General features: G+C 53.2%; 11 protein-coding genes across 11 annotated transcripts; 4 read left to right on the top strand and 7 right to left on the bottom strand.

Annotated features, from left to right (window-relative positions):
• Positions 1 to 745: 745 nt before the first annotated feature.
• On the bottom strand, positions 746 to 2,138 carry IWZ02DRAFT_468305 (cytosine-purine permease; the record flags this gene model as incomplete). The annotated part of the gene is made up of 4 exons (XM_066768621.1): positions 746 to 857; positions 906 to 1,168; positions 1,218 to 1,274; positions 1,317 to 2,138. 4 exons carry the CDS (start codon positions 2,136 to 2,138, stop codon positions 746 to 748), a joined length of 1,254 nt encoding a protein of 417 aa, XP_066625652.1.
• A 674-nt stretch (positions 2,139 to 2,812) lies between these two features.
• Positions 2,813 to 4,098, top strand: IWZ02DRAFT_468304 (alpha-ketoglutarate dependent xanthine dioxygenase; the record flags this gene model as incomplete). Its single annotated transcript, XM_066768620.1, has 6 exons — positions 2,813 to 3,024; positions 3,130 to 3,217; positions 3,322 to 3,469; positions 3,516 to 3,709; positions 3,751 to 3,807; positions 3,856 to 4,098. 6 exons carry the CDS (start codon positions 2,813 to 2,815, stop codon positions 4,096 to 4,098), a joined length of 942 nt encoding a protein of 313 aa, XP_066625651.1.
• A 1,648-nt stretch (positions 4,099 to 5,746) lies between these two features.
• Positions 5,747 to 7,837, top strand: IWZ02DRAFT_193125 (phosphotransferase family protein). Its single transcript, XM_066762461.1, has one exon. The coding sequence runs from the start codon at positions 5,965 to 5,967 to the stop codon at positions 7,546 to 7,548; it is 1,584 nt and encodes a 527-aa protein (XP_066625650.1). The 5' UTR covers positions 5,747 to 5,964; the 3' UTR covers positions 7,549 to 7,837.
• Positions 7,838 to 8,566: 729 nt separating this feature from the next.
• IWZ02DRAFT_372713 (putative MFS transporter) lies at positions 8,567 to 10,193 on the bottom strand (the record flags this gene model as incomplete). The annotated part of the gene is made up of 4 exons (XM_066764653.1): positions 8,567 to 9,529; positions 9,575 to 9,666; positions 9,707 to 9,946; positions 9,989 to 10,193. 4 exons carry the CDS (start codon positions 10,191 to 10,193, stop codon positions 8,567 to 8,569), a joined length of 1,500 nt encoding a protein of 499 aa, XP_066625649.1.
• A 609-nt stretch (positions 10,194 to 10,802) lies between these two features.
• Positions 10,803 to 13,118, top strand: IWZ02DRAFT_193130 (putative serine peptidase). Its single transcript, XM_066762462.1, has 6 exons — positions 10,803 to 10,938; positions 10,993 to 11,284; positions 11,327 to 11,599; positions 11,641 to 11,763; positions 11,808 to 12,174; positions 12,241 to 13,118. The coding sequence occupies exons 2-6, from the start codon at positions 11,069 to 11,071 to the stop codon at positions 12,813 to 12,815; spliced, it is 1,554 nt and encodes a 517-aa protein (XP_066625648.1). The 5' UTR covers positions 10,803 to 10,938; positions 10,993 to 11,068; the 3' UTR covers positions 12,816 to 13,118.
• Positions 12,865 to 14,319, bottom strand: IWZ02DRAFT_445447 (uncharacterized protein). The gene is made up of 5 exons (XM_066767164.1): positions 14,102 to 14,319; positions 14,019 to 14,055; positions 13,904 to 13,971; positions 13,473 to 13,858; positions 12,865 to 13,421 (listed from the first exon to the last, which is right to left on the bottom strand). Exons 1-5 carry the CDS (start codon positions 14,246 to 14,248, stop codon positions 12,881 to 12,883), a joined length of 1,179 nt encoding a protein of 392 aa, XP_066625647.1. The 5' UTR covers positions 14,249 to 14,319; the 3' UTR covers positions 12,865 to 12,880.
• A 960-nt stretch (positions 14,320 to 15,279) lies between these two features.
• On the bottom strand, positions 15,280 to 17,494 carry IWZ02DRAFT_193052 (Six-hairpin glycosidase-like protein). Its single transcript, XM_066762459.1, has 2 exons — positions 16,735 to 17,494; positions 15,280 to 16,688 (listed from the first exon to the last, which is right to left on the bottom strand). The coding sequence occupies exons 1-2, from the start codon at positions 16,994 to 16,996 to the stop codon at positions 15,376 to 15,378; spliced, it is 1,575 nt and encodes a 524-aa protein (XP_066625646.1). The 5' UTR covers positions 16,997 to 17,494; the 3' UTR covers positions 15,280 to 15,375.
• Positions 17,495 to 17,734: 240 nt separating this feature from the next.
• IWZ02DRAFT_373499 (uncharacterized protein) lies at positions 17,735 to 17,911 on the bottom strand (the record flags this gene model as incomplete). The annotated part of the gene is made up of 1 exon (XM_066764707.1): positions 17,735 to 17,911. A coding segment is annotated over one exon (177 nt), but the record flags the coding sequence as incomplete, so codon positions are not given.
• A 320-nt stretch (positions 17,912 to 18,231) lies between these two features.
• IWZ02DRAFT_488575 (ABC transporter-like protein) lies at positions 18,232 to 21,069 on the top strand (the record flags this gene model as incomplete). Its single annotated transcript, XM_066769476.1, has 1 exon — positions 18,232 to 21,069. One exon carries the CDS (start codon positions 18,232 to 18,234, stop codon positions 21,067 to 21,069), a length of 2,838 nt encoding a protein of 945 aa, XP_066625644.1.
• Positions 21,070 to 21,750: 681 nt separating this feature from the next.
• IWZ02DRAFT_431143 (uncharacterized protein) lies at positions 21,751 to 24,048 on the bottom strand (the record flags this gene model as incomplete). Its single annotated transcript, XM_066766140.1, has 1 exon — positions 21,751 to 24,048. The coding sequence occupies one exon, from the start codon at positions 24,046 to 24,048 to the stop codon at positions 21,751 to 21,753; it is 2,298 nt and encodes a 765-aa protein (XP_066625643.1).
• Positions 24,049 to 24,606: 558 nt separating this feature from the next.
• On the bottom strand, positions 24,607 to 26,044 carry IWZ02DRAFT_193077 (pantoate-beta-alanine ligase). Its single transcript, XM_066762460.1, has one exon. It carries the CDS (start codon positions 25,943 to 25,945, stop codon positions 24,866 to 24,868), a length of 1,080 nt encoding a protein of 359 aa, XP_066625642.1. The 5' UTR covers positions 25,946 to 26,044; the 3' UTR covers positions 24,607 to 24,865.
• Positions 26,045 to 26,064: the final 20 nt, after the last annotated feature.

Raw genomic sequence — 26,064 nt, 5'->3', positions numbered from 1 at the left:
CCTACACTGTCACAACTGCGCTTGGCGAGCTGATTTCCATACGGAGTGTCATTTTCTTCTGCACCCACCGTGCCGCCATTTCCCGCAGCTGGCCCAGTCTCTTTCAGACCGAAGATCGAGTGCGTTAAACGAGAGGCAATGGAAAGGGCTGAACAAGGACAATTCACCACTGAGGCTTGGAGGAGGTGCAGGATATCGGGGCTGGCGAGTCGACTCTTGAAGCCTTGAAGTCTTGAACCCTCGAACCCTCGAGCCCTCGAACGGAAGTCTGTTTGTTGTTTCATCAGCTTGGAAATTTTGCATAAGAAAGATCTCGATCCTTGTGGTTCCGGCCGTAAGAATCTTGCGAGTGCTCCGGCCGCTGAGAAACCAACCTGCCGGGAAGGAAAGAAATAAGGGAGACGAAGGACGCGGTCGACAACAGGATAACAAAAGAACGTGATGGAACATATTTATCCAAGAGTAAGAGCTATGGATTCCAACAAAACCCTGGAGTGGGAAGATGTTTGATTTCGCCAGCCTCAGAAGCGAAGCTTCTTTCTCTTCCCACGACTTAGACACACAGGCGCCCGGTCACCATGCCCCCGCCATTGCTGAACATTCGCTCCGACTCTACAGTTCTTCTCTTGTCACAATCCATTCGGAATCATCGCAGAATCCCGATCGCTCGTGGTCCCATGAGCCAACAAGATGAGGTACCCAGCACACCTCTTCCTGGCGCCACTGTACTCAACCCCATGTCAGCCTAGGGCTTCCACACCCGACTCAGCACGACGTAGACGAAAAAGCTAGTCAAGATGCCGTACAAATAGCCTAAGCTGTACATGTGCTTTGCCCCGCTTGAAATGTTTGTTGAGCTCGTTGTAGCAGCGAGTCCAGGAATCAACGGAATCTATCCGACACACCACGCCACGGCGGCGCGCCAGTTTGTGCCCCAGCGGTTGTAACGGTAGCGACCAGTGGGCATGTACAGCTCATAGACTTCAAAGTGTCGGTCATGGATGAGCCAAAAGTCGACAAGCAGCACACCTGTGATTGGGGCCAGCCAGATGGTGTAGCCGTCCATGAAGTTGAGGAGTGCTTCGGCTGATGACAGGATATTCCACGGCGTCAAGGCCCATGCGCCGATGAAGGCAATCACATATTGGCCGCGGCGGAGATTGATGTACTTTCTTTGTCAGCTTGGTCAACTTGAGGGGTCCGCGAGATAGTCCTACCTTCGGAAAAATGGCATTCAAGTCATTTGCGGCGGAAATGCAGTTTGCGCCGATGTTCTACTTGGTCAGCGCCGAACGCAAACGACAGAGAAAACTTACGGCACCCATTTGGCCGAACAGCAGCGCGGCCGCAGCAAAGACCGCTCCGGCACGCGCTTGAGACGAACCATTCCAGTTGTTCATAATCTTGAGCGGATCCCACTGGAGTTCGCCGTACAGAGCGTTTGCTGAGCCGACGATGATCATGCCCATAGCTGCCATGAAAACAAAGACGGTGGGAATGATGAAGAGCTGAACGTAAGTCATTTGCGGTTTCTTTGCATAGCGCGTAAAGTCGTTGATGTTGACAGCCAAAGTTCCATAATTGCCCATCATGGCATTCATCCCACTCATGAAAATCCAACCAAGCGCCGCTCCTTTACTTGTATTCCCGCGATTGAATACTGGACTGTCGGTTCCTCCACCAGTGTTTGTACATGCCCAAATCACCATGCCGAGGATTGCGGGCAAAAGGAGGAGTGACTTGAGCGCAAAGAACCAGCGCAAGTTCCGAGGGTGTATCCAATGGAAAGGAAGAATAACGACAAAGTAGATGAGGTACGAAATCATCATCTCGGTAGTAATGTTGGCCGACTCGGGGAGGTGGTTTGGGATGTTGGCGAACCTAGGCCAAATTGCGCGGATGATTGTGTCGACGCACTCGGCCCCTGTGAACGTGTTTATACCGTACCAAAAGGCGGCGACAATCATGCGTACAACGACCATGGCAGAGGATAAGTAAATCTCAAAAGATGCTGGGCTTTGAATCGTATATGGAATATGGAAGCGCGCGCCAATTACACCGTTGAAGGTGAGGGCAATGGTCATGATTGCTTGGCCCAGCGCAATTGTGACCAGTACCAGCTTCCAAGACAAACCCATGGATCAGAGTAGCTGCCGAGACGCAGGTTGCCTGGAGCCGTGGCATCGTTGATCCAGTAAAAGACGTCTGCCAGTATTAGACACGCGACAACAACAGGGACGCAGTGCGTGAAAAAAGAAACGACACTCGGTCGGTATAGACTACATCTCGCGAAGCATAGTTGTGGAAATAGACGACTGCGCCTTTGGCGTGGCTATAGCTGCGGATGACTATTCCCTAGATGCGGCTATGACGGCGGACGACTGCTCCCTAAAGATGTCTCATTTCTTTCTACACCCACTGTGGGGGAGGCTCACAGTTCAAAGTTGTCCAATTCCTCTGCTCCGGCGGCGTTGGATGGAGGTCTTAAAGTTAGCAAAGCCTCGAAGCCTTCAACCCACTTACCAGCGTTTGTCCATTTCCCCTGGCTCCCTGGCTGCGGCTGTAGCTTGATCCTTTTAATCAAACGTCCCAAAGTCGTCTCCTCGCGCAAGCCCGCAACGCTAACGTTTCCGTGCGATTTTGCCTCGATGTCCGCTATTGAATTGCGAAGCCATGGCAGGCAATTGAGTCCATTATCTACTCCTCGACTTATCTGCTATCAAAGTAGTGGTGTACAGATGGACGGCAAAAGTGGGGCGACATATAACCTTGATAAGATCCCGCCATCGACAACAGCACAGTGACACCAACAATGGCTCCCTCACCCCTCAGCATCGTCCCACTACCCGACGAGCTCTGCAAGAGCTCCCAGATTAGAGCAGAGGTGGTGCTGCCGTCGGCAATGAGATACCTGTCGCTTGAAAACTTGACCGAGCAAGAAAAAGCCACTCTGCGAGATGGATTGTACCAGCATGGCGTCTTGGTCATCCGCAACCAGAATGGAATTCACCCGGGGGTAATGCCGTAGGTCGGAAAGTTTTTCGACAAGACTGCGGGGGAGACGCACTCAGCCGGGTGTAAAATGGTGACGGACAAGAGACACATCCTATCCGAAAATTGAGGCGCCAGAAACCCGCGGGCTACGCAAATTGGAATCATTAGCAAGGGACGCTTTAAAAATGTCGAAGGTAGTCTCAATTTGGACCTTAAGCACGTGGTAAGTTGGCCAATTTCTGGAAGCGTTCCTAAAACTGTCAGGATCACACTGAGTTCCACGAAAACCCTCTCTCTACAGAAGAAATTGCCTAAGGCTTCACTCAGCCATATAGATGGCATATGGATATGCTGTTGAATGGGAACTTGCCGGGATATGTGACAACAATCCACTGTGTGCAAGCACCAGATCTGCCGGACCAAAAGATCAAGTTTCCCGATCAAGACATGCCGATTCCGGCCGCTGCCACCGCATGTGAGTATCTCGTCACTTATAACAGTGAATCTCACTGACTCGACAGTCCTCTCCGGGGCGCGCGCCTTTGAACTGCTCACGCCGGAGGAGAAGGAGTTCACCCTCAACACGACCATCTTATACGCTCCTCAAGCATATGAGTGGATGCGCGAATGCAAAGCCACCGAGGACGGCATGACTATTGCCAAGGTCGGAAAGGAAAGGCCTCTTAAAGAACTCCACGATAATCTTTCTTATCCGGTACATGCTCTCCCTCTCTATATTCCAAGCTGACATCTTAGATGGTATGGGAAAACCACGGCAACGGCAAACCGCACCTGCAAATTTTGGGATGCTGCGTCTACTCACTACGGACGACTGATCCCAAGACTGGTTAAGTGACGGAGAACACTGACCTATATAGCGTGAGAAAGACGTGTCATCGTCTCTTAAGTCACATCTATGCCCCTAAAAACATTTATGCCCACCGCTGGGCCGACGGCGACTTTATCATTTTCCACAACTGCGGGTGTCTTCATTCCATCACCGGGACGTTAATGGGGCCGACTAATGGTGATGATAAGGAGAGACGGCTCTTATGGCAGTGTAACATGATGAGTGGAACTCCTCCTCAGCTATTTAGAGCGTGATGTTTCAGGCTCTTAAACTGAAGTGGTAAATAGTATTTGCAATTTGATAGCAACATTAAGCTACATGACGAGTCCTTCATATGCTAGCTTAGAGCTCCGTCTCCGTTAGTCAATATGAAGAGAAAAGCCCCGACCTGGTGCACTGCCTTATCTAGCTTTCCTTCTTTCCCTAATCGTTTCCCTTATCGTTTCCCTGAGACTTTTTCTAATCTTAAGTTTCCTTTGAATGTTTGGCGGCCCGAGCCATGATAGTCTCCTCTTAATTATTTAGGATGTAAATCTGATCCACGTCAGTTGAAACGTTGCAATTCTCTTTTAATATGTTGCCCGTCCTTTCGACCACGGAAACAGGCTGTTTGGCTAGGTTCAATCGGAACTCAGTTTCTTTACGAGCGTCGTCGGAGCTGGACGGCATTGTGTAATGTAGACCTGTAGATCTGTTAGAGGGGACCTATCCTTCTTTTTCTAGTATGTGAAACCATACTTATTGAAACTTTTAAGAAAAAAGAGGTTTAGCGTTAGAGTAATGACTAAGCCATTAGATTATTTACACCTTCCCTATTCTTTATAGGATGGGAAAAGTATAGGGCTTAGGACACGCGGTTACCACTAAATAATGACCTTATAAAATAGAGCATTCATAGCGAGCCTTAAGCGCTAAGTAGAGACTGTATAAACCCCTATAATAGGAGATAGTAGGGGGTTAGGAATAATACTATACTATATGAGACGACGTAGTCTACTTAGGTATAATCTATATTAACTATGCCTAAGTCTAACTATAACTCTATCACTAAAGATCTACTTTATTAATTACTCTAGTCTAATAAAGAAGCCATAATTAATGTATAAATAGAACTTATCTAACCTTATTACTTATTAGTAAGAAGTAATTAGCTCTTAAGCCCTTAAATACGCTATTAGAGTAATATTAGTAGCTAAGAAATAGCTAGCTCCTAATGTAAAGATCTATTAGTTTAGTGCCCTTAGGTAAAGTTAGGCATACATATATAAGAAAAATTAAAAGAAATTTCACCCTAACACTAAGTAAAAAATAGAAAATACTTAAAATAGAAGGAATAGTTAAATTTTAAGAGTTTAATTATAGGGAACTATCTATAATAATAGCTACTCTACTATTATTAATAATATAATAAATAAAACTAGCTAAGGAGAGACTATTAATAGTATAGATAGTAGAAAGGCTAGTATTAATCATGCTATTAGTAGAAGATTTACTATAGACGCGTACTATAGTAGGTAAGAAGAGGAATAATACTTACTATAGAAAATAGCTTACTAAGTATAGTTATAATAGTATAGATAAATTACTATTCCCTAGGTATAGCTAAAATAGGGGATAGCTACTTCCTAGGAGAAGTCTTATTACTTTCTATACCTACTATAACGTAAGAGTATAATTAAGTTTAGTAGTTCTATGCTATATACCTTTTATTAGTAATTAATAGTAATAAATAGTTAATTAATTAAACGAGCTAATAAGAGACTAAGTAAGGATCTAGCTAATAGTTAGACATAGGCCCTAACCAATCAGATCTTGCCATTAGGCGCTCGTAGCTAATCACCTAATTCTTACCTACTCTACAGTAGTCTCCTATAGGTTCATGGCAGTCTCCTGCATGGACACAAAACTTTTACCACTCATAAGGCATCCCTACGAGATCACCAACTCCTACGCGCCTCGCTAGTGCATCCAATCATGTGCCGGTGCTATGCTGCTGTGCTGCCTCATTTAGATTCACAACCGAGTGAGCGGCAACCGTCACTCTCCCCCATCTTTCGATTCATCTGTTGCCACCCATTGACTCCATTCAACAAGCTTTCCAGAATTGATCACTCTCCAACATGGAACCGCGGATGCCATTCGACGACGTTGCCTGGGAGAAGAGCGACAACATTGCTCGCTCCTGGATACGCAAGGTTTTGGAGGACGATTCCCTTATCGCATTGGGGCATAAGGTGGCTAAACATCGCGGCGGTAAGCCGATCGAAGTCCAAACGCCGCCAGCAGGCTCGTTCAACGTCATCATTGCAACCGTTTTCGAAGATGGAGGCAAAGCCTTGATCCGTCTCGCAAAACCCGCCGTCTCCATGTTTCCTGAAGAAAAGACTCGCCTCGAGGTGGCGACTATGCGATTTGTGCAGGCTCAAACCACCATTCCCGTGCCTTTGATCCTCGAGTGGGGCACCAAAGAAGAAAGTCCGTGCGACCTGGGGCCCTTTATCATCATGGAGTGGGTTGAAAACGACATGGACCTGTGCGACGCGTTAAAAGACCCAAACCTACCCGAGGGCAACCGCCCTGTCTTGGACCCAGCGATACCTGACGAAAAGTTGCGAAAGATCTACAGGCAACTCGCCGAGATCCTTGTACAGCTGTCAAGACCGTCAGCAGAGCGTATCGGCGCGATCTCTCAGGTCGGAGATGAGTGGGAAGTTGACCAGAGACCGCTCACTTTTGGCATGGCTGAGCTGGTACAGCTGGGTACGGTTCCGAGATCCAAAGCTCCATCAGGAACGTTCTCCAGCTCGACAAGCTACTTTAGATTCTTGGCGGATCTGCTTCTCGAGCACTTGGTTCACCAGCGTAACGATGCAGTCAAAGGGGAGGACGACTGCAGACGCAAATATGTCGCGCGCCAATTGTTCCGAAAGCTTGCCAGGGAGGACCGTCTCGCCTGGAAAACCAAGCCCCCATTTCGGCTCTGGAGTGACGACTTTAGACCAGCGAATGTGCTTGCAAGCAAAGACCTGGCAGTCAGAGGTGTTATAGATTGGGAGTGGATGTATTTCGCTCCGCCCGAATTCTCAAACAGTCCACCATGGTGGCTCCTCATCGAGATGCCAGAATACTGGCAGGAGGGACTGGAGGACTGGGCTGACAACTATGAAAAGAGGCTGGAAACATTTTTGGAAGAGCTCAAGACGGTCGAGAATGAATTCGTAAGTCACAGCCAGCTCGAGGAGGGCAATTACTTGTCGGATCGCATGCGCAAGTGCTGGGATGATGGCGACTTTTGGGTCTTTTATGCACTGAGGAAGAGCTTCGCCTTCGACGCCATCTTTTGGCACAAGATCTGCCCACGCTTCTTCGGCTTCGGCGTCGAGGAATGGGAGAAAGGAGTAGAGCTGCTAGGAGATGAACTCAAAGACATGGAGGAGGTTGTGGAAAAGAAGGTGAAGGAGATGGAGACAAGAGAGCTTGCGTGGGATTACGATGGACCGGACTTTGAGAACCTGAATGAGAATGAGAAGGAGGAGGAGGAGGAGAATAGCACAGTCTCACGCGCCGAGTTTGACGCTCTCCGAAAAGAACATGATGCTCTCAAGCAGGAGCATGAGTTGCTCAAGGCCCGTGTCGACAGACTGTTTAGTCATCTCGGTCTTGAGCAAGATCAAGACAAGCAATCCAACACTGCTGGGGGCTAACTCGAAAAGGAACGATGCAACGTCATTTCTGGGTTCTTTAACGGACGGAAGTCAGCCGATTTGGCGCTCAGAATGAAGCTATTCCTGCCATTCGACGTTGGAGCAAGGTCCCTGATTGGTCGACGACCAAGAACACAGACACCATAAAAGGCACGATGTCTGATGGTAAAAGTAACGGGCACGGAGCATCCACTCGCTTCACACGGATAGCAACAAGAAGTAATCAAGTGCCTCGAGCTCCCTCGCGGCTAGATCGGGAGCACTTAAATCTTGTCCAGTCGAAACATCAATCAATATAGAACTCTTACACTTGTCATCCAACCTCGGACCGCAGCACAGCGCATTTCCCGTCGATCGAAACCAAAAGCAACCCAAAAACAGTCAGATGGCGTCACGAAAGGGGGGCCGATTAAAAACAAGGCGGTCAATCGCGGTTGCCGTGGATGGTAGCTGAGTAAGACGGACTGGACGCCCGTTGCCGGCGGCTGACCTGACTGTTTACCGGGCGGCTGCTGACACTGTTTCGGAGTTTTTGCAGTAAGCCGGGGAATTGCAACCCAACAACAGCGACTGCGACGATGCCCGAATATATATGCCTCTGTTGGACGCCTGGAACGCAGGAGGAGGCTAGTTGTGCAGGAAACAATCAAAAATCTCTTCTTCCTCTGTGCTGGATCACTACCCCTTGTACTAAACGTGCTGGCACCTCCTTCAACTTTCTGATTTTCAAAAAAAAAAAAAAAAAAAAAAAAAAAAAACCAACCAGAGGTACATTCTATATCGTTTGGATGGAAAACGAAGCTAACCTAGTAGATGTCTACGTCGCTCGTGTTTGGCTTTGCAGGCTCGTTTCTGCTCTGGCGACTCAACAACATTTTCGAAGCGTACGCGACGGCGGGGGAACCCGACGGGGAGAGGGAGGAATGAAGAGGCCCTCCCAAAATAGCTCGCGGCGGCACCCAAAATAGACGCTGGTGTCAGCACTACTACCACCACCACCACAAAAACAACAATAATGCTATGGCTTCCACCTGAACCCGGGATGCTTCCAATCCAAGTCCTGGACCTGTTTGGTCGACAGGCCGACCAGTTGTGAATCCAGGTCGACGTTGTCGTGCTTCTTGTTATCGTACTTCATCCACAGTAGCAGCAGCACCGAGCAGATCAGCGTCAGCGTCGCGCTGCCGCAGTTGAGCCCGTTGCCGATGTGGTACTTGGGTGCGTCCCGTTCGAGGTACGACCACGTCGAAATCATGCCGCCAATGTTGCCAATCATGACGTTTGTGCCAATGGCCGCCGAGCGTGCCGTGTCGGACACGACGTTGGCCGATACATGGGCGTTGCAGAGGGCTCCAAATGCAAAGGCGCCGCTGGCGACCAGGAAGGTTGCACCGTATCGCACGTTCGGGTCGGTCGACCCGAGGGACATGGCGTAGCCCGCAATCATGAGGGGTGAGCTGGCAATGAAGAAGATGACGCGTCGATCGTAGCGCCAGCTCAAGAAGGGGAATATGAGGGTGAAGAACGCGCCGACGACGTACGGCGGAGCGGACCGCAACTGCTGCGAGATGACCGAACTGTTCGGATAGATTGACCGCACAATTGTCGGCAAGAAAAAGGCCATGCCCTGAACGGTGATGTTGACGAGCAAAAAGATGAAGGCAGTCGACAGCGTGACAGGCGAAAAAATGCCCTTTAGCGTCTTGGGCACGTCAAGCTGATCAAGCAACTCGGTCGTGCCAACGCGCTCCGACTTGACTCGAGCCACGGCAAGCTTTTTCTCTTCCTCGCTGAGCCACCTTGCCGTCTCGGGCCGGTCCGTGAGGACCGCGAAAGCAACAAGGGCTATCCCGCAAGTTATGATGCCTTCAATGGCAAAGATCATTCTCCAGCGATGAAGACCGCCAATGTGTGGCAATTTCAGGATGGCCGACGCGAGCAGGCCGCCAAAAGCGCCGCCGAGGGGCGCCATGGTGATGTACTGACATGTCAGCGCTTTGGCGCCAGATAAAGGAGCGGCACTTACCAGTGACAGTCGAAAGGCCAGCTCGGCTCTGCGATACCATCTGGAAAAGTAATAGGCGATTCCAGGCAGCATTCCCGCTTCAAACAGACCTGCTACGGTCAAACAAACGCGGCACTTGGTCAGGAGTCTTACCAAGCAAGAACCGAACGCCACACGCAGCCTTCAAAGTGTGTACAAACGCTGTTGCGATGGAGCAGATGCCAAAACAAAGGGCGATAAATGGCAAGAACCAGCCAGGGCCGATCCATTTGCAAGCCGTGTTGCAGGGGATTTCGAAGATGACGTACGAAATGTAAAAGACGGTCAAGAGGACATTGTAGTCGTAGCCCTTGAGATTGAGATCCTGTTTGAGGCCGGCGAGGGCAGCATTTCCTGCAAAATCAGCCAGGAATGAAGCATGAGAAGAAAACTCACCAATGTTTGCGCGGTCAATGAAGCAAAAGAGGTACAGCAGACAAATGATTGGGGTGATGGCGAGGTCAATCTTCCACCTCAAACTCCTCTCGGCTGCTGGATCAAACTCGACGAGGGAGTGCCCATGTTGATCAGTTGCAGCTTGACCCTCTTCAGCTGCAGACTGTGAACATACGAGATGCCTGATTCCAACCTTGTCGGCCATGATGAAGAGCTGGCGAAACACGAAGTTTGGCCAACATCCTTTTGTACTATAGGCTCATACCCCGCAAAAGGGCCTTGGCCCGATGATGCCCCGATCAGGAAAGCCGCCATGGAAGTCTGTTGGGAAGGGCTCGGCATTGCCTTCGAGTCTGGGGAACCCGGAATCTGTCCGCTCAGGGCGCAAAATTTGCGGCGAATCGGTTCCAGGACGGTCGTCGGACAACTGCCTTGACGACAAGCCGTGTGCTCGGTGGTGATGATTGATGGAGGCGTTGAGGTTGTTGAGATGGAAACGATCGAGGGAACATGGCGAGAGGTGAAGCGAGCTACCTAGCCGAGGCGCAGGACGACAACCCACCGACATGACATGCATTATTATAGCACAGCTTGCTGCCATTTCTTCTCTGTGTCCTTTTCCTTGTCCTTTTCCTTTTCAAGCCCATCTGTAATCTGCTTTCCAAGTAGGCTCTTCCACGTCCAGTCCTTCCAGTGTCTTATCTCCAAGCCATCTCTTTTCTCGTTCAGTCTACGCCCACAGTAGCAACTCAAATCCTGCACTTCCTGCATCTGGGTAGCACGCGCGCTGCAAGCACGGCAGCTCCCAAGCGCGTCCCCCGATGAACGGCGACGATGGACAGTCTCTGCAGCAAAAATGCAGTCGACGCGACCCACCGTGCGTGACCGAAAATATCACAAAATGCGGGTCTAGCCGTCTAGCCCCCATCTACGGCGCCTCGAACAGGAAGGTACACGGACTGTCTCAAACCACTGATAACCACGGATCCACTGAAATCCTACAGATGATGCGACTACAAATAGGCCTCGCCCGGGCAGCGGCGGCGCCGGGCTGGCCCGTAGGAATCGTCAGATTGCAGAATGAAAAGTTTTTTGTTGTTTACCGGGCTGGCTTTGGGCAATGTCGTGCCGAGGGAGCAGTCCTTGAACCGGCCACCGCGACTTCAAGACATCTCCATCAGCGAGGCGAATCTCGGCTCGTTTGAGCAGCTGATTGATCATGGGGATCCTTCTCTTGGGACGTTTTCGCAGCGCTTTTGGTACAGCGATGAGTATTGGACGGGGCCAGGAGCTCCGGTAAGTGCGCGCCACTTTTCAATCTCTTTCTAACAGAGACAGGTCGTTTTCTTTACCCCGGGAGAAGTAGAGGCGGCCGGCTACACGGGCTACCTCACAAACAAGTCAATCACCGGCCTCTTTGCGCAGGCGATCGGTGGTGCCGTCGTCATGATGGAGCACCGATACTGGGGCGAATCGTCGCCATACGATGAGCTCACCACCAAAAACCTGCAATACCTGACTCTGGACAATTCGATCAAGGACACGACGTATTTTGCCAAGAACGTGAAGCTCCCATTCGACACCAACGGTAGCAGCAACGCAGAAAATGCGGTAAGAAGATTGTCCCGTCTATTGACGTAGCTGACCATCAGCCCTGGGTGTTTTCTGGCGGTTCCTACAGCGGTGCACTTTCTGCATGGACGCAGGCCAAGGATCCCGACACTTTTTGGGCGTATCACGCATCGAGCGCCGTGGTGCAGGCGATTGACGACTTCGTAAGACTCCAGTCCCTACGTGGAAGCCTTCTCTGACGAGGCAGTGGCAATACTTCGTCCCGGTCCAAAAAGGGATGCCGCAAAACTGCAGCGCCGACGTGTCGCTGGTCATCGGCCACATCGACGGCGTGCTGAAGAACGGCACGACGCAGCAAAAGAGCGACCTCAAAGCGCAGTTCGGCCTGGCCGGGCTCGAGCACGACGACGACTTTGCCAGCGCGCTGGAGAACGGCCCGTGGCTGTGGCAGAGCAACTCGTTCTACAGCGGCTACTCGGCCTTCTATCAATTCTGCGACTACGTCGAAAACGCCATTGGCAACGGCAGCAGCACTCCTGACGCGTCAGGGGTAGGCCTCGACAAGGCGCTGGCGGGCTACGCCAAATGGACCAGGGAGGTCTTGGTGCCTGGATGTAAGGCGACGGACGCTCTCACACCCACCCACCCACATTGACAAAGAAAGCTAACAATGCGACTAGATTGCGCTTCTTACGGCTACTGGACTGACGATGACGACCTGTCCTGCTTCGACACGTACAACGCGAGCAGCCCCCTCTTCACCGACGTCTCGGTCGACAACGCCATCGACCGGCAATGGCAGTGGTTCCTCTGCAACGAGCCCTTCGCCTTCTGGCAAGACGGCGCACCAAGCGACCGCCCAACCATCGTGTCGCGCCTCGTGACGGCCGACTACTGGCAGCGGCAATGCAGCCTCTTCTTCCCTGCCGAAGGCAACTTCACGTACGGCAGCGCGTCGGGAAAGACGGTCGACGACGTCAACGCCGTCACGGGCGGCTGGTTCATGAACACGACGCGGCTGGTCTGGACGAACGGCGAGTTCGACCCGTGGCTCGACGCGACCGTGTCGTCTGAGTTCCGGCCGGGCGGCGCGCTCGAGTCGACGGCCGCAGCCCCCGTCCACGTCATTCCGTCCGGCATCCACTGCTCGGACCTGATTGCGCAGGATGGCGTCGTGAACGCTGGCGTGCAGAAGGTCATTGATGCCGAGGTCGCGCAGATAAAGGCGTGGGTCGACGAATGGCCGGGTCATTAGACTTCTTCAATACGTACAGAAATACATCGTCATCATCAACGTCATCGTCATCATAGTCATTGGTACTACGGTACGCGCTGAAAGAAACGCCGCTCGCTCTCGCTGATGCTGGCCGCGTCTGACACCCGTGCCGAGAAGTGGCTCGACGCGTTGCGCTCCCGCTGTTGCGACATGACCGTCTTCATCTCGATGCCCTCGTCCAAGCTGTCCGAGACGTTGTCTTGCGAGCGCGGCTTTGTGATATTGGTCTGCACAGCGCTCTTGCAGCGGTCCTGGTGATGGGGCGAATGGGCCGACTTGTTATTCGACTTCGAGTCGAACGGCTTGAGGCCGTACAGGTCGCCGGGATCGCCGCGCGAGCGCCAGCTACGGCTGTGGTAGCGACCAGAATTGGGGTTCGAGTGGCTGCCAGAGCCAATGGTCGACAGGAGGCGTGGGAAGTACCGCGAGATGAGCACCTTGAGCGAGGGCAGCGAGGCGCACATGATGGCGACGTTGCATTCGACCGTCGACCAGATCAGTGCCCCCCTGTTGTCGTACGTCACGTCGTTGGATTTGCTGACCTTAGCCAACGATTTGAGTCGCAGAATCGCCGTGACACCGCCGCTACGCTTTTGTCAGCTCACCTAGTCTTTGCAACCGTCGTCCACGACTCACAATGACCCAAACGCGAATATGGCCATGAGGGCAATCTTTTGTCGTTTGTGTATTTTCAGCGATTTGAGCACCGGCATCGGCAACAAAATCATCAAAAAGTCGGAGAAGATGTTGATGCCCGCGTGAGTAAACCACACTGCCTCGAAATCCATGCAGCTGCCACTTGTTGGATCCAGCGCGCGACCCCAAAAGTAGTGGATTGGTTTGCAGTTTAAAATGTTCATGAAGCTGGCCACAAAAGTATACGTCACGACAAAGGTAATAGTTATGTAGCACGCGATACGCATGGCTGTCTGTGTGCCGAAGATTCGGAGGTATTGGAGGAGGATCGAGAGTTTGGTGAGGCAGAGGGAGACGAGGTAGATGAGGATACTCGCAAACAAGTACTGACATGTCAGCGGACTCTTCACCGGATGAAGTAAAACACTCACTTGAAAAACTTTGGCCGTTTCACTCGGTGGATTCTCCGAGACATGATTGCCCAATCCATGGCGAACCTCTGCTCCGATTAGCACCGCGCCGGATTGCTGATGTTTGCAGACTTGCCTTGACCTGTTACCACGGCCAACACAATAATGAGTATCTAGAAAAACTCAGCCATGTCTTTACTCGATACAGCCACCACATACCAGTGACGAGGTAATAATCACGTCGTCCCACCCTACACCCCCAACCAACACAAGCCGACTATACAGCCGCAGAGCAACCACAATCGACGCGACGACAGTAACAATGACGCAAGTCACCAGCGTCTGCTTGCCTTCCGCCGATACCATGTCGGAGGCTGGGCAGGGGGACAGTCAGATAGACAGAGTAGACGTACAGAACCACGCAAGGTCAGAATACAGGATATTATAGACCCAGCGGGCGGGCGGGCGGGCGGGAGCTTGGCCAGAAGCCAGGATGCTCCCGTCCATCGCTCAGTCCAGCAGCGACTTGGTCCTGGTGCGACGCGCAGTCAATAGCCTTGTAGACGACCCCAGCTCCAACAACACGAAGCTCCGCCGCATGATGGGCAAATTCAATCGTCTCACTGTTGCTATTCGAGTCGGCTGTGGCCAGCGGAAACTGTACGAGGCTGACGTTGAGCTGGCCTCTTCTTCCATTTCCCCCCAAGTGTACAGTGGCTGAGCTCCTCTTTTCCCTCGAGGATATCCATGCTTGATCGCCGTGAAGAAACAGGGCAGAGTGCAGCAGCCAATCCCCTCGACGGGCGGATGATTCTCCCGACGGGAGCTGCCGGGATCCTTCCTTTACCTGCCCCTTAATTGTTTGATCCGAGAGTTCCCGCCTTCTTTCCTACAACAATCGCCCATTTTTGACTTCGTAAATCAGCGATGGTCAAAAGTTCAAAATGTCTTTCTCCCTTTCGCTCACTCTCGTTGGGCGGCAACAAACGTATATCTGCTGCTGTGCCTCAATTTTGATTTCCTGTTCGGGAAGTGACTAAGCAAGGGCCTGATAAAAACCTTCCTGACTAGCTGGCTGCATCAGAACAACGTACCTCTCCACAGTCAGTCTTTTCTCCATGGAAATACCAGTCTAAACCCCATTCAGCTATTTGTTCATTCACCGCCTTTCCCCTCGGTTCAAGAAAAACCGGCGGGAAACTACAAAGAGTGACGTCCAAGCATCGGCGTGTCCGAGTGAGGCTACCCCAGACAAACCGCACGGCTGACGTCCGTTTCGGAAGTGTGATTTGCACGCACATCACACAGTCGTCTTCACTCGTATCCAGCCGTAACAATCTGTATAACTGAACAACGTGTAGAGGCGTTCAATAGTCCGAGCAGTCAAAATCGGGAAGATTTGATACGGAGAAGGCCGAATCGGTCTATAAATGGATTCCAATGCAACAATCAAATCAACGCTATGCCAACTCCAACTCCGTGAATGCAAGTCGTTACGATACAACATTCTTCCTCGCCCAGATGGCCTGCAAAAAGGCCCCGTAGCTCCATGTCAGGTCCGTCGCCCCACGCTCAAAGCCGGTGTACCGATCAAATTGTTCGCTTAGAGCGCCATCACCATTGGCATGCGCCTTGACAACGTCGAGAAAACTGTCGCCAACTTGAACCAATCTCTCCAGAGCAGTCTCAAAAACGTTGTTGTTATCAGAGGCAGTGTAGGAGTAGGACGATTTGGTAGCAGGCAGAGGACAGGCCGAAGAAGATGGCTTGCCGCCGCAGACCAAAGCGTTCCAGAACGAAGCGCCACGTGCAGAAAAGTCGAGGCGACCCGTAGTGTTGAGGTGGGCAGCGGTCCGATAGAGAATCTCCGAGACGGACGACGTGCAGAGGAACCACGGGTTTCCACCAGCAGGTTTTGCCTCGTAGCCGTCGTACATGTCTTCGGGGTAACGACCAACACCGACGCCGCGGAGAGGGTCGGCATCTTGGCTGCCAGTGTTGACAGGGAACCGGTCTCGCTGGTCAGTGACCAACTTGAGCAGGGAAGCCAGGACAGCGTCGTCGTGAGGAGGAAAGACGGCAGACCAAGTCTGGTCGGCAGCCTGGCCATGCAGAGAACCCAACAACACGCTGCAGTCCATACCCGAACGCTGCCACTCAGCATCGCTACCTCGGGTGGCTCGAATGTAGCCGCCTTCCTCATCCCAAAAATCTTTGCGCATGCTTTGCTCAAGCTTGTCCGCCTCGGCAGAATAGTAGGCGGCCGCTCCAGGGTCCTGGAACAGGTTTGCCAAGTTGGACCCTTGACGTAGGGCGCGGAGCTGCGTCATGCCAGTGAAAAAGTGGCGACCCCGGACCTCTTCCCACACATCAAAGCCCGAGTCGGGCCAGTGGCGTGCAACGTACTCCAAGTCTGCCTTGACGGGGCTGAGCGCAGGCAGTTCAGCCTTGTAGAATCTCGTAAACCAGTCGTCATTGCTCGCCTCCCAGAGATCGGGGTGAGTCGTGTTGTAGGCCTGGAGGTAGGAAATAAGGGCCGAAGCGCGCAGGGCTGGACCGTCGCGTTGCGGACGACCCCAGTTGCCGGTAAACGGAGAACCGTCGACCTCAAACTTTGGTTCCCCAAGTCCAGAAAGATCGGGGTATGAAAAGTCGCCGGATGGGTTCGAAGTGCGCTGAATTTTGCGAGACAGGGCGGCGTACGACTCAAAAGTTGGCAACAAGATTTCAGTCGACTGTTGGGACGTGGGATCCAGGTTGTACAGGTCGACTACGGTAGCCATGGTAATGCCGGCATCGCGGATCCCTGGGTCGTCAGTCAAGGAATTTGGGAGAGGGATGAGCCAACTTACACTGGTAGTAGTAGTTAGGATGTTCTCTCGACGGGCTGGCCAGGACGGTGCCTGGCGCAGCGCCTTGTGCATTGCGTCCGAATGGTGCAATATTGGCGAGCAAACGGTCTACTGCAATGTCTTCTTCATTCTTCAACCACGACTCGAGCGCAGTGGTTGTCTGCGGCGAAGACAGCAGTTTTTGCGCATCTTGAACGGAAGGAATGTGTAGGGCTAGAGAGGTCGACGTCAAGGCGCCGAGCAAAACAAAATCAATAAACATGATGGGTATCTAGGAAGAAGCAAAGTGGTTGTCTGGTCAAGTGAGCATACATGGCCGTATATAAACGAAATAAATGACAGGAAACAAAAGAAGGCGGCAGCTGAGACCGCACGAGGCAGCCATGACTGTCCAAGCGCGGCAGGAGGCGGTCCAGTGTCGAAGGCGTAGAATCATTGCGAGCTGAAGGCCTAACGTGTGTCGCATGACGGACAAAGGCCCGCGTGTCACATGCGGACTGGCTCTCGTGTTCCTGCAGCGGCCCTGACAGGAAAAAGCGGGAGACAGGGAGCAAATGCAATCAGTCTGATGTGTGTCCAACAAGAGGGTCCAACTACAACGTCCAACAACAGTGTCGGTGAGGCGCATCCAACGTTTGCATGAAAACAGTCGTGGAAATGGCGGCGTTTCAGCAGCCAACGGCGTCAAACAAAATGACTGCTCATCTCCTGTTCATATGACGTCGCTGCTCACGAGGGACAGCCCGGGGCGTCAGCCAAGCACGAGGCGGCTACCACACGACCGAAGCCGAAGAGAGCCGATTAAAGAAGCCTCGGGACGACTCTCTAGTACTCTTGCTCCACGTATGCCGTCCAAATGCTGTGAACGTATGCAACAAGACTGACTCGTGTGGCCCGATCAGGTTGGTGGAAAGACGGCCGAGTCCCTGAGGCAGCCAGAATGATGAATAAACGGCGCCACGCCGATTGCGCCACGTCAAGTGTCTCGTGCTTTCACTCCTCACAGCTTGGTTTCCTTCTTTTTGCTATTGGCCTCCAAAATGTAACCGTGAGCGACCGGACTCATCTTGTCGTTGGCGGCCAAGGCAAAGGGCGGTTTGATAAGGGCACGAGAGAAGAAAACCGGATGACGGACGGCGCAGTCATAGACAGGGCTCGACACATTGTGCTGCGGCGGGCACTGCGACTGTCAGCGGCCGGCTGCGAGACGACTCATCGACTTGACGAACCTTGGGTCTCGAGGGCTGGAGAAGTGGTAACATGACGCCGGAAGAAGGGAGCTGAAGAGGTGGGTGGGCAGCGTCAGAGATGGAGTGTCAGGTGGTGTTTAAATCGAGCGCCGCAGCCTTGAAGCTCCATCGGTCATCGCAGTTGCGGGGAAGGAAGAGAAGGAGACCGGCGGCGAAATCCCGGGGCGGGCTGACTAATCCGGTCATCCACGACCTACGGACGGAGTACCCGTTCGCCCTCGCAAAATGCTTCCCTCAAACCCGCGCCATGCCCATGCGCACTCTTGCCAACACGCGTATCCTATGGCCTCCCACCGTCCGCCGATTGCACACGGTGCCATTGATTCGAATCAAAGACGCCACCTTCTACCGATCAGATCCTAGTTCCACCCACTCCGCAGACAGTCCGCCACTCTTCCCAAACCTAAACTTCTCTCTTCACGATCCACGCGAGAATTGGGCCATTCTTAGCCCCTCGTCCATTGCACGCACCGCATTTCTCGACATACTCCGCGGAAGACACGTCTGTGTCCCTCCAGATGGCCGCTCGTACCCATACCTTGCCTCGGAAGAGCTGGCTCAAAAGCGTCCCAAGAACCGCAGCCTCACTCGCGCCATACAATATGTCGGCCCTGATGCTGACAGAGGAGGCCTGGGAGGTACCAAGGGAGCCTACATGAGCGCACGGTATGAAAGCATGCGCGAGGCAACGGATTGGAGCTTGCGAGACTATCTCCTAGGCAAAACCCATCTCAATGCGTCAGAGGACCTCACGGACCACCCGTCCGCAGATCAGGTCGAGTCTGTCCTGCTTGACCTCTCTCTGTTGCACTGCTCCCACCTGCCAGTAAGTAATCTCAGCAATGGCCAGACGCGACGCGCACGACTTGCCAAGGCCATTCTCGCCCAGCCCGAGCTCCTCCTCATAGACATGCCGTTCCAAGGCTTGGATCCCATCACCCTCGATTCTGTCTCCCGATTCTTGTATCGACAAGCCACGTCAAGTGATACTCGCGTGTTCCTCGCGTTGCATCCCCACGACTACATCCCTGACTGGGTCACCCACTTTGTCGTGGCCGCCGACGAGCCGCGAGCAAGGTTGATGGGCCCCAAGCGGCAGGTTTTTGAAAACTTGGCCTCGCATTTTAGAACGACCCAAGCGTTCGTGTACAACTGCAAGCCAGGATACGAAAAGCTCAATTCGACTGGCGTGCAGCTGTCAACTCACGAATTCCTCGAACAATCCATCGATGTCTCGCACAAGGTTGTTGACAATTCCATAGCTATGCGCGAGATTGCCCGATTGCTCGAAAGTAAGGGTGACATGGACTTTTTGGGTAGCAACCTGGGGGAGTTGCAACAAATTCGAAATAGAAGACGCATGTTTCCCGAGCGGTCCAAAAGCGTCCAGATCACTCGCGATGGGATATTTTGCGCTGGCGGGATCCACGTGGAATCGCCTCGCACCCGACGTGGCCTATTCTTTATCAGGAATATTCCCACCGGAGATCCCATTGTAGAAATGGAAGGCGTCCAAATTCGCTACAAGCCTGGTCAGAGTGCAGTCTTGGGAGACTGGGAAGAGGAGCTTGATGCGGAGTATGAGCATGGAGAGTCTGCCATGTTGGGACGTCAAGACGTTGGTCGCAAAATACGCAAAGGCCTGTGGTGGACAGTCCGGCAAGGCGAAAGATGGGGAGTTTTTGGGCCCAATGGTTCAGGCAAAACGACCCTCCTGTCACTCATTACCTCTGACCACCCCCAAGCCTACTCTGCTCCCCTTAGACTCTTTGGCCGCTCGCGTCTTCCGTCACAGGGTCAGCCAGGACTCAGCATTTTCGACATCCAAAGGCGCATCGGCGTCTCGTCCCCCGAAGTTCACGCCTTCTTCCCCAAACACCTCAGTGTGCGGCGCGTGCTGGAGTCTGCGTGGGCCGACACACCTTTGACCGCGCCCAAACTCACCAGTCAAGCCGACGAACGAGTCGAGAGCTGCCTGCGGTGGTTCCGAAAGGAGCTGAACCCAGCCCTTGGCGACGAAATCCTGGACCGCCTCGAGCGCTACCGCGTGCACACGGACCGCGAAAATGAGACAATGCACAAGCCCGCATTCGAAATCAAAATGACGGGCAGAAAAGGGAACTCGACGCTGCCCGCCAAATACCTCAAAGTAGTAGAGACGCGCATGGACGACGAAAAGCTGATGGGCGTCGACATGGAGTGGGCGGATTCGATCAAATTTGGAGACCTTTCCTTTTCCGGCCAGCGCGTGGCCCTCTTCCTGCGCGCCATCATCAAGCGGCCGGACCTGGTGGTGCTGGACGAGGCCTTTTCCGGCATGGACGAGTTCGCGCGCGAGAAGTGCATGCTATTCCTGCATCACGGCGAGCGCATGAGCCTGCGCTGGACCAACACCATGAGGCGCCTTGTGCCGAGCGGGCCCAAGGCCGTCGAGTCCGACCGCTCCGTGCTCAACCGCGTGACGGTGTCGGGCCTGTCGGACCGGCAGGCGCTCATCGTCGTGGCGCACAAGCGCGAAGACGTGCCGTCGAGCGTCCGCAAATACCTGACGCTGCCGGAGCCGGGCTCGGGGCGGCCGCCGCTCGTCGGCGACCTGGGTGTCCCCCTGCGCACCGAGTACCGCCTCTGGCCCGTCATCTGGGGCGTCACGACCCACGAGGAGCTGCACCGCGACCCGGAGAAGATGGTGTTTGACTGGAAGAAGTCGCCATACGAAAACTACGCCGCCGGCTGCCAGGAAGAATTGTTTCAGCTCGCTCCTGGCGGCAGTAGGCGCTGGAAGCGCGAAACGAAACAAAAGCCGAAAAAGAAGGCCGTTGATGATGATGATGATGAAGGATCCCGGCCGATGGGCAGACCGCGCGTCCATCCAGAGGAGCCGTCGTCCGAGTTTGTCGACTTGGACGACTACATGGAGGGGTTGGAGACGGGGAAGGAGCCGGAGTGGTATAAGAGGAGAGGGAGAGGGAGGCCGAGTAAGAAGGAAAAGGAGGAGGAGAAAAAGGCCAAAGAGGCAGCGAGAGGGGATGTGCAGCCGGAAGGAGGAGTAGAAGGAGTAGAAGAAGGAGAAGGAGCAAGAAGATGAAGAGGCAGACCAATACCAAGAGCAAGCAAAACTAAATGTATGATTTGAGCGTCAACTCCAATCAGACGATCGACTGAAGAGAAAACGAGTAAAGAGATGCATTGTGCTGAAACACCATCTCGCCCTATCTATCCTGAGCAGAAATCAATGCCGCACTATCAAATCCGTGCCGCTCTGAGTAAGTAATACCCGCAAATCCCATGCCATGCCATTTTGCAAACTGGAGATTGATGGAAGAAAATGCCCACCCGCCCGCCCATCCAAAGCCGACTGACCGGCCCATCTCCAATGCGAGCCATCAACCATGCATCAGCCATCCATCCATCCATCCGTCCACCCATCCGGCTAAAGTAAAAGCAGAAGCAATGCAAATCCAGCAGATCTCGAGCAAAGAAGTGTGAGAAAACCGAGAAAGAAAGAAAGAAAGAAAGAAAGCAGAGAAAAGGCAAGCTAAAACTTTTGTCCAAAAAAGAGTGGCGTCATCGCCGCTGTATATATCCGCAGGGCAGCTGAGAAGCAAGTGGCCGTCCAACCAAGGCAGGGTGGGTAGGCTACTGTAGCAAGCTGCTTCTCGCCCTCAACTCCATCTTTGTGTCCTCACTCCAGTTCATTGGATGGAGGTGTGGAAACCGTCGTTGCCTTCTTCATCGTTCTCGCGCCCGATTGTTAAGACCGCATCATTCACTGCACGAGGCACTGCTGGTTGGGCTGGACAAGGTCGGTCTCATCGTTGCCGTCATGCATGGGCAGGTCAGCGTGGTCGTAGTCGTGGTTGAGCTCGAGCTGCGAGGTGGCGTCGGTCGACGTCGTCTGCATCTGCGTGTCTGCGTCGTCCTCAATGTTATCATTGTCGCTGTAGCTGCGCTCGCTGCTGGCGATGCTGCCGTGCTCGTGCTCGTCGGACAAGAGCTGGGCTTCTTCCTCCTCGCCGTCGTCCGATGGATTGGAGGTGGAGGAGGAGTAGTGTGAAGGAGTGTGCTCGGCTTCGCTGCTGTCGTGCATGTCGACATCGTCGATCGTAGAAGAGTTGCCAACATGCTCTTCTTCATCCATGTGGCCCGCATTGTCGATGCTGCAGTGCTTAGATTCGTCTGCCGAGTACTGGGAGGCTCCGTCGTCAGAAGCATTGGTAGAGTTGCCATCGGTGGACGAAGCGTGCTCGTCTTCGTTGTTGTGCATCTGCACGCCATTGGTACTGCCGTGGGCTTGGTTGTTCGCAGTGTCAACACGGACAGTGCCCTGTCCAGGTTTGTCCTGGGATTCAACAACTTCAATATCGCCGTTCTGGAGTTCTGCAAAGGTAGCACTTTGGCCTTCGTTGGTGCCAGGGTGTCCAGGGCCCTGCAAAGTGGTTTCGTTGTTGACCTGGATGGTTCCGCTGGCAACGCCGTCCCGCTGGGCGTCGTCCTGAACACTCTGCGCCTTCTGCTCCACCTGACGCGCCTCCCACTCAATCTTGGCCTTTTCCCTGGCCTTCGTCATGCGGTCAAGCTCGAAGCCGCTCATTGTCCATGATAGATCTCTGTCTTCCCAAAAGCTGACCTCCATCATCGAAGCCTGGACTGGGCCTCTGATGTGCGGCTCCTTGCCTACCGCATAACGACGAACTTTTTCAAGAGCCCACGGCGATAGTGACAATCTCTGGCGGTGCATAATTGCGTAGCGACAAAGGAGGTGGTCAATGAAGGCATTCGTACGTGGCGAAGCGGTTAATTCGGCTTCGACATGGTAAATGTATGCCCGCTTGCGAGTACGAGGAACAGAGACTTGCTTCTTCGATTTGTCGGCTTGCGGAGGTGGAGCCCTACTAATGCGAGGCTTGGTCGGGATGTTGCGAGCAGACTTGATGGGCAGCTTGACTATGAGCGAGTTCTTCTCCGCCTGGGGTGGCAGCTTGACGATAAGGGACAGGCGAGTGGGCTTCTTGTGGACCGGCTCGTCGTCCGAGTCGATCTCTACGACTTGCGGCGTGGGCTTGTTGGCCCTGTCGATCTTTTGGCGCTTGTGAACAGCGGGAATATCAGAGTCAGAGTCTGAAATCTCAATTTCGTTGGTCTTGTCGACGTCGCGCTTGCTGCGCTTCCTACTCTCGCGAGCGTCCAAATTCTGGGCGTCCGTGGTCAAGACGACGTTTTGTGGGCTGCTCTTCGTCTCGCGTGCGCCCAAAATCTGGACCTCTGTGATTTGGTCGGCGGCAGGAGGGTCGCGCTTCGTCTCGCGCACAAGGACGACAGCTTCATCACGGGTTCTTTTGCCCAAGAAGGACTCGAGGGCCATGACGCCCCTGGCGTCGCCAGCCTGCTTGATCTGACGGAGAAAGTCGCATTGAGCGTCATGGGTAGCCTTTTGCCAGATAGCCGTGTTGAATGGCAGCATTCCAGGTCCATAATATCCAACCAACTTGAACTGAGCGACAACAGCATTGCGAGCCATCTTAATGACCTCGAGACGCGGCGAAAGCCTCCACCACCTCTTCAAAGCAATGACCAAGTGCGCGAATTGCTCGTCGTTCATGGAGGCACGTGGATCACCATAGCGGATGATGAGCGACCACTCGGCATGACGCTGCTCGGGAGTAAGGTCTTTGGCGGCCACGTTTGCTGAAGGATAGCCGTGCTCGTGGATCTTGTCACCCTTGCCTCTTTTAAATTCAATCGTCTTGATAGTCTTGACCAGCTTGGCGATGGAAGTCGAGTTTCCGGCAAGGTTGGTCACTTCGCCAGTTGCTGATTCCACGTCAGCCGTTGTGTTGGGAGTATCGAGGCTAGTCGCACCTGGGAACATGTCGTCCAAGATTTGGGTCCACATGTCGGGAGAGACCCAGTCGAACTCGTTCTTGAGGGCCTGAGATGTCGTCGTGATTATGTTGACGAGCTCAGAGAGACGAGCCTGCTTGCCTGGGCTCATAGGCGGGATGGAGCTTGACGAGGACGCGTTGCTTGGGCCCATCATCGCATTGGAGCTTTGGTTGGACTCCATCCTCTTGTTTGTGTTGGGTGATCTGGAGACTTGAGGTTGGTGTTGAGGTGGTGGATGCAAATGGAGGTGAACTGGTTGAAGGCACAGCTGGTTGTGAGCCTCTACGCACGGACCTCTTGTTTGAGGTCGTGGGTGGAAATGGTAGTTGATTTATGAGTGCACAGATGGTTGTGAGCCTCTACACATGGACCTTTAGCATGAGGTCATGGATGGAAACGGTAGGAAGTGATTTTTGAGGGTATAGCCGATTGTGAACCTCTACGCACGGACCTCTAGAAAAGGTCGAGGTGGTGTATGGAAACGGTAGGAGGGAATTTTTGAGGGCACAGCTATTTGTGAACTCCTAAGCACGGATCCCTGGAACGAGATCGAAATGGTGGATGGAAATGGCAGGAGGTAAACGTTGAGGGCATTGAACCTCTAAGCGTCGATCTCTGGCACCAGATCGAGGTGGTGGATGGAAATGATGTTGTAGGTGAGCGTTGAGGACATTGAACCTTTAAGCACGGCCCCTTAGCACGAGATCGAGGTGATGGATGCAAATGGTACCTGGTAGGAGATGAGTTCCCGGGCACAGCTGGTTAAGTGCCTCTAAGCAAAGACCTCTCGCACGAGATCCATCTGGATGCATTCACATCGGTAAGGGAACAGTGCTTACCGCTGGAGTGTCTGTGGGTATTCCGTACATGCTGAGCACGACCTTTTGCCCCAGTCCAGGTAGGAGTCAAATCCAGAAGGGGACTGGTATTCGCGTGTAAGGAGTCACATACCGCGGACTTTTGATGAATTTCCAAGTATGGCCGATTAGAATTACTTCTTACATCCCCGGCTTGAGGATCAAGTTATCTATCAGCCGGACTGGTACCTGGTCATCACCAAGCCCAAGATCTTCTCCCTCACTTTTCTCTTCAATTGGAAGCATCTTGATGGCTCCGCTCAGAATGGCTCCCTTGCCCTCTTCGACGATCTCCACCTCTTGAAGCGTGTCAGGATCGGCCAGCGAAATGTAGTCGATGTCAAACATAGCCCTCTCGCTAGGTTTCAATTCCTCTTGCTCCATGACACGAGCATTTAAGATGTCGTATGCAGGCCAGAGGATGTCGTCACGCCTTCTTCTGCCGCCCCTGTACTGCTCCTGAGCACGATGAAGGGCCTGGGAAAGAACGAGACCAACGGCGCGTCTCCTTCTTCCAAGGTAGACGTTGCGGGAGCTCATGGCAAGGCCATCCGGCTCGCGCTCCGTTGGACAAATGCGGACCTCGGTGGGGATGTGGAAATCCTTGACCATGCGTCGGATTATGACAGTCTGTTGTACATCTTTCTGTCCAAAGTAGACCTTGTCAGGTTGAACAATGTTGAAGAGCTTGGTACAAACGGTAGCAACACCGCGAAAGAACACAGGCCTCGAAGCGCCCTCCAGGACGTGAGCCAGAGGTGAAATGGTAACAAAGGAGCCGGGCCCATCGATCTCAGACGACGGGGGAAGGGTGGGATACATGACCTTGGTCGTGGGAGCAAAGATTGTGGTGATGCGGCCACGCGCAGAGGTGGACAGCTCTTGGTCTAAAGCATGCAACTTTTCCAAATCAGAATCCCAAGTCCGGGGATAGCTATCCAGGTCCTCGTTGACGCCGAATTGAGTTGGGTTGACGTAGATGCTGACAAAGACTTCTTCGTTTTCCAGAGCAGCCTGTCGAGCTAGCGAGACATGGCCCTGGTGAAGCGCGCCCATTGTAGGCACCAGGCCTATGGATTTTTGATCCAGCACGCATTGGCGACGGTACGCGCGCAGAGGATCAACCTCGCGGTAGATGCGAAAAGCATTGGCGGCGGTAGAGCTTATACGGCGGGGAAAATCAAATTTGGTTGATGGAATACGGGTGACTGAACGAAGCATGATGAAAATTGTATCGCTTCAGCCGGGGTGAGACGGGGAAAACGAGACAGGAGCCATTGCGCGCAGATAAAGGTGGTGTTGTCGTGCCGTGAGGTTCGCCGTCAGTCTCATCACGGGAG

The sequence above is a fragment of the Phyllosticta citriasiana genome (genome assembly GCF_038021145.1).
Source record: "Phyllosticta citriasiana strain CBS 120426 chromosome Unknown IWZ02scaffold_3, whole genome shotgun sequence".
Classification (NCBI taxonomy): Eukaryota; Fungi; Ascomycota; class Dothideomycetes; order Botryosphaeriales; family Phyllostictaceae; genus Phyllosticta; species Phyllosticta citriasiana.
Note: the sequence above shows the minus strand (reverse complement) of the source record. Positions and strands in the feature narration are given on the sequence as shown.

What these genes read in the sequence shown, in the direction of transcription:
- IWZ02DRAFT_193125 (XM_066762461.1), top strand. Translation starts at nt 5,965, where the DNA reads ATGGAACCGCGGATGCCATTCGACGACGTTGCCTGGGAGAAGAGCGAC.
- IWZ02DRAFT_193130 (XM_066762462.1), top strand. Translation starts at nt 11,069, where the DNA reads ATGAAAAGTTTTTTGTTGTTTACCGGGCTGGCTTTGGGCAATGTCGTG. An exon ending in GGACGGGGCCAGGAGCTCCG is followed by an intron (nt 11,285 to 11,326) that starts GTAAGTGCGCGC and finishes TAACAGAGACAG; the next exon opens with GTCGTTTTCTTTACCCCGGG. An exon ending in TGCAGGCGATTGACGACTTC is followed by an intron (nt 11,764 to 11,807) that starts GTAAGACTCCAG and finishes CTGACGAGGCAG; the next exon opens with TGGCAATACTTCGTCCCGGT.
- IWZ02DRAFT_445447 (XM_066767164.1), bottom strand. Translation starts at nt 14,248, where the DNA reads ATGGTATCGGCGGAAGGCAAGCAGACGCTGGTGACTTGCGTCATTGTT. An exon ending in TGATTATTACCTCGTCACTG is followed by an intron (nt 14,056 to 14,101) that starts GTATGTGGTGGC and finishes GAGTTTTTCTAG; the next exon opens with ATACTCATTATTGTGTTGGC. An exon ending in AAACGGCCAAAGTTTTTCAA is followed by an intron (nt 13,859 to 13,903) that starts GTGAGTGTTTTA and finishes CTGACATGTCAG; the next exon opens with TACTTGTTTGCGAGTATCCT.
- IWZ02DRAFT_193052 (XM_066762459.1), bottom strand. Translation starts at nt 16,996, where the DNA reads ATGTTTATTGATTTTGTTTTGCTCGGCGCCTTGACGTCGACCTCTCTA. An exon ending in TCCTAACTACTACTACCAGT is followed by an intron (nt 16,689 to 16,734) that starts GTAAGTTGGCTC and finishes CTGACGACCCAG; the next exon opens with GGATCCGCGATGCCGGCATT.
- IWZ02DRAFT_193077 (XM_066762460.1), bottom strand. Translation starts at nt 25,945, where the DNA reads ATGCTTCGTTCAGTCACCCGTATTCCATCAACCAAATTTGATTTTCCC.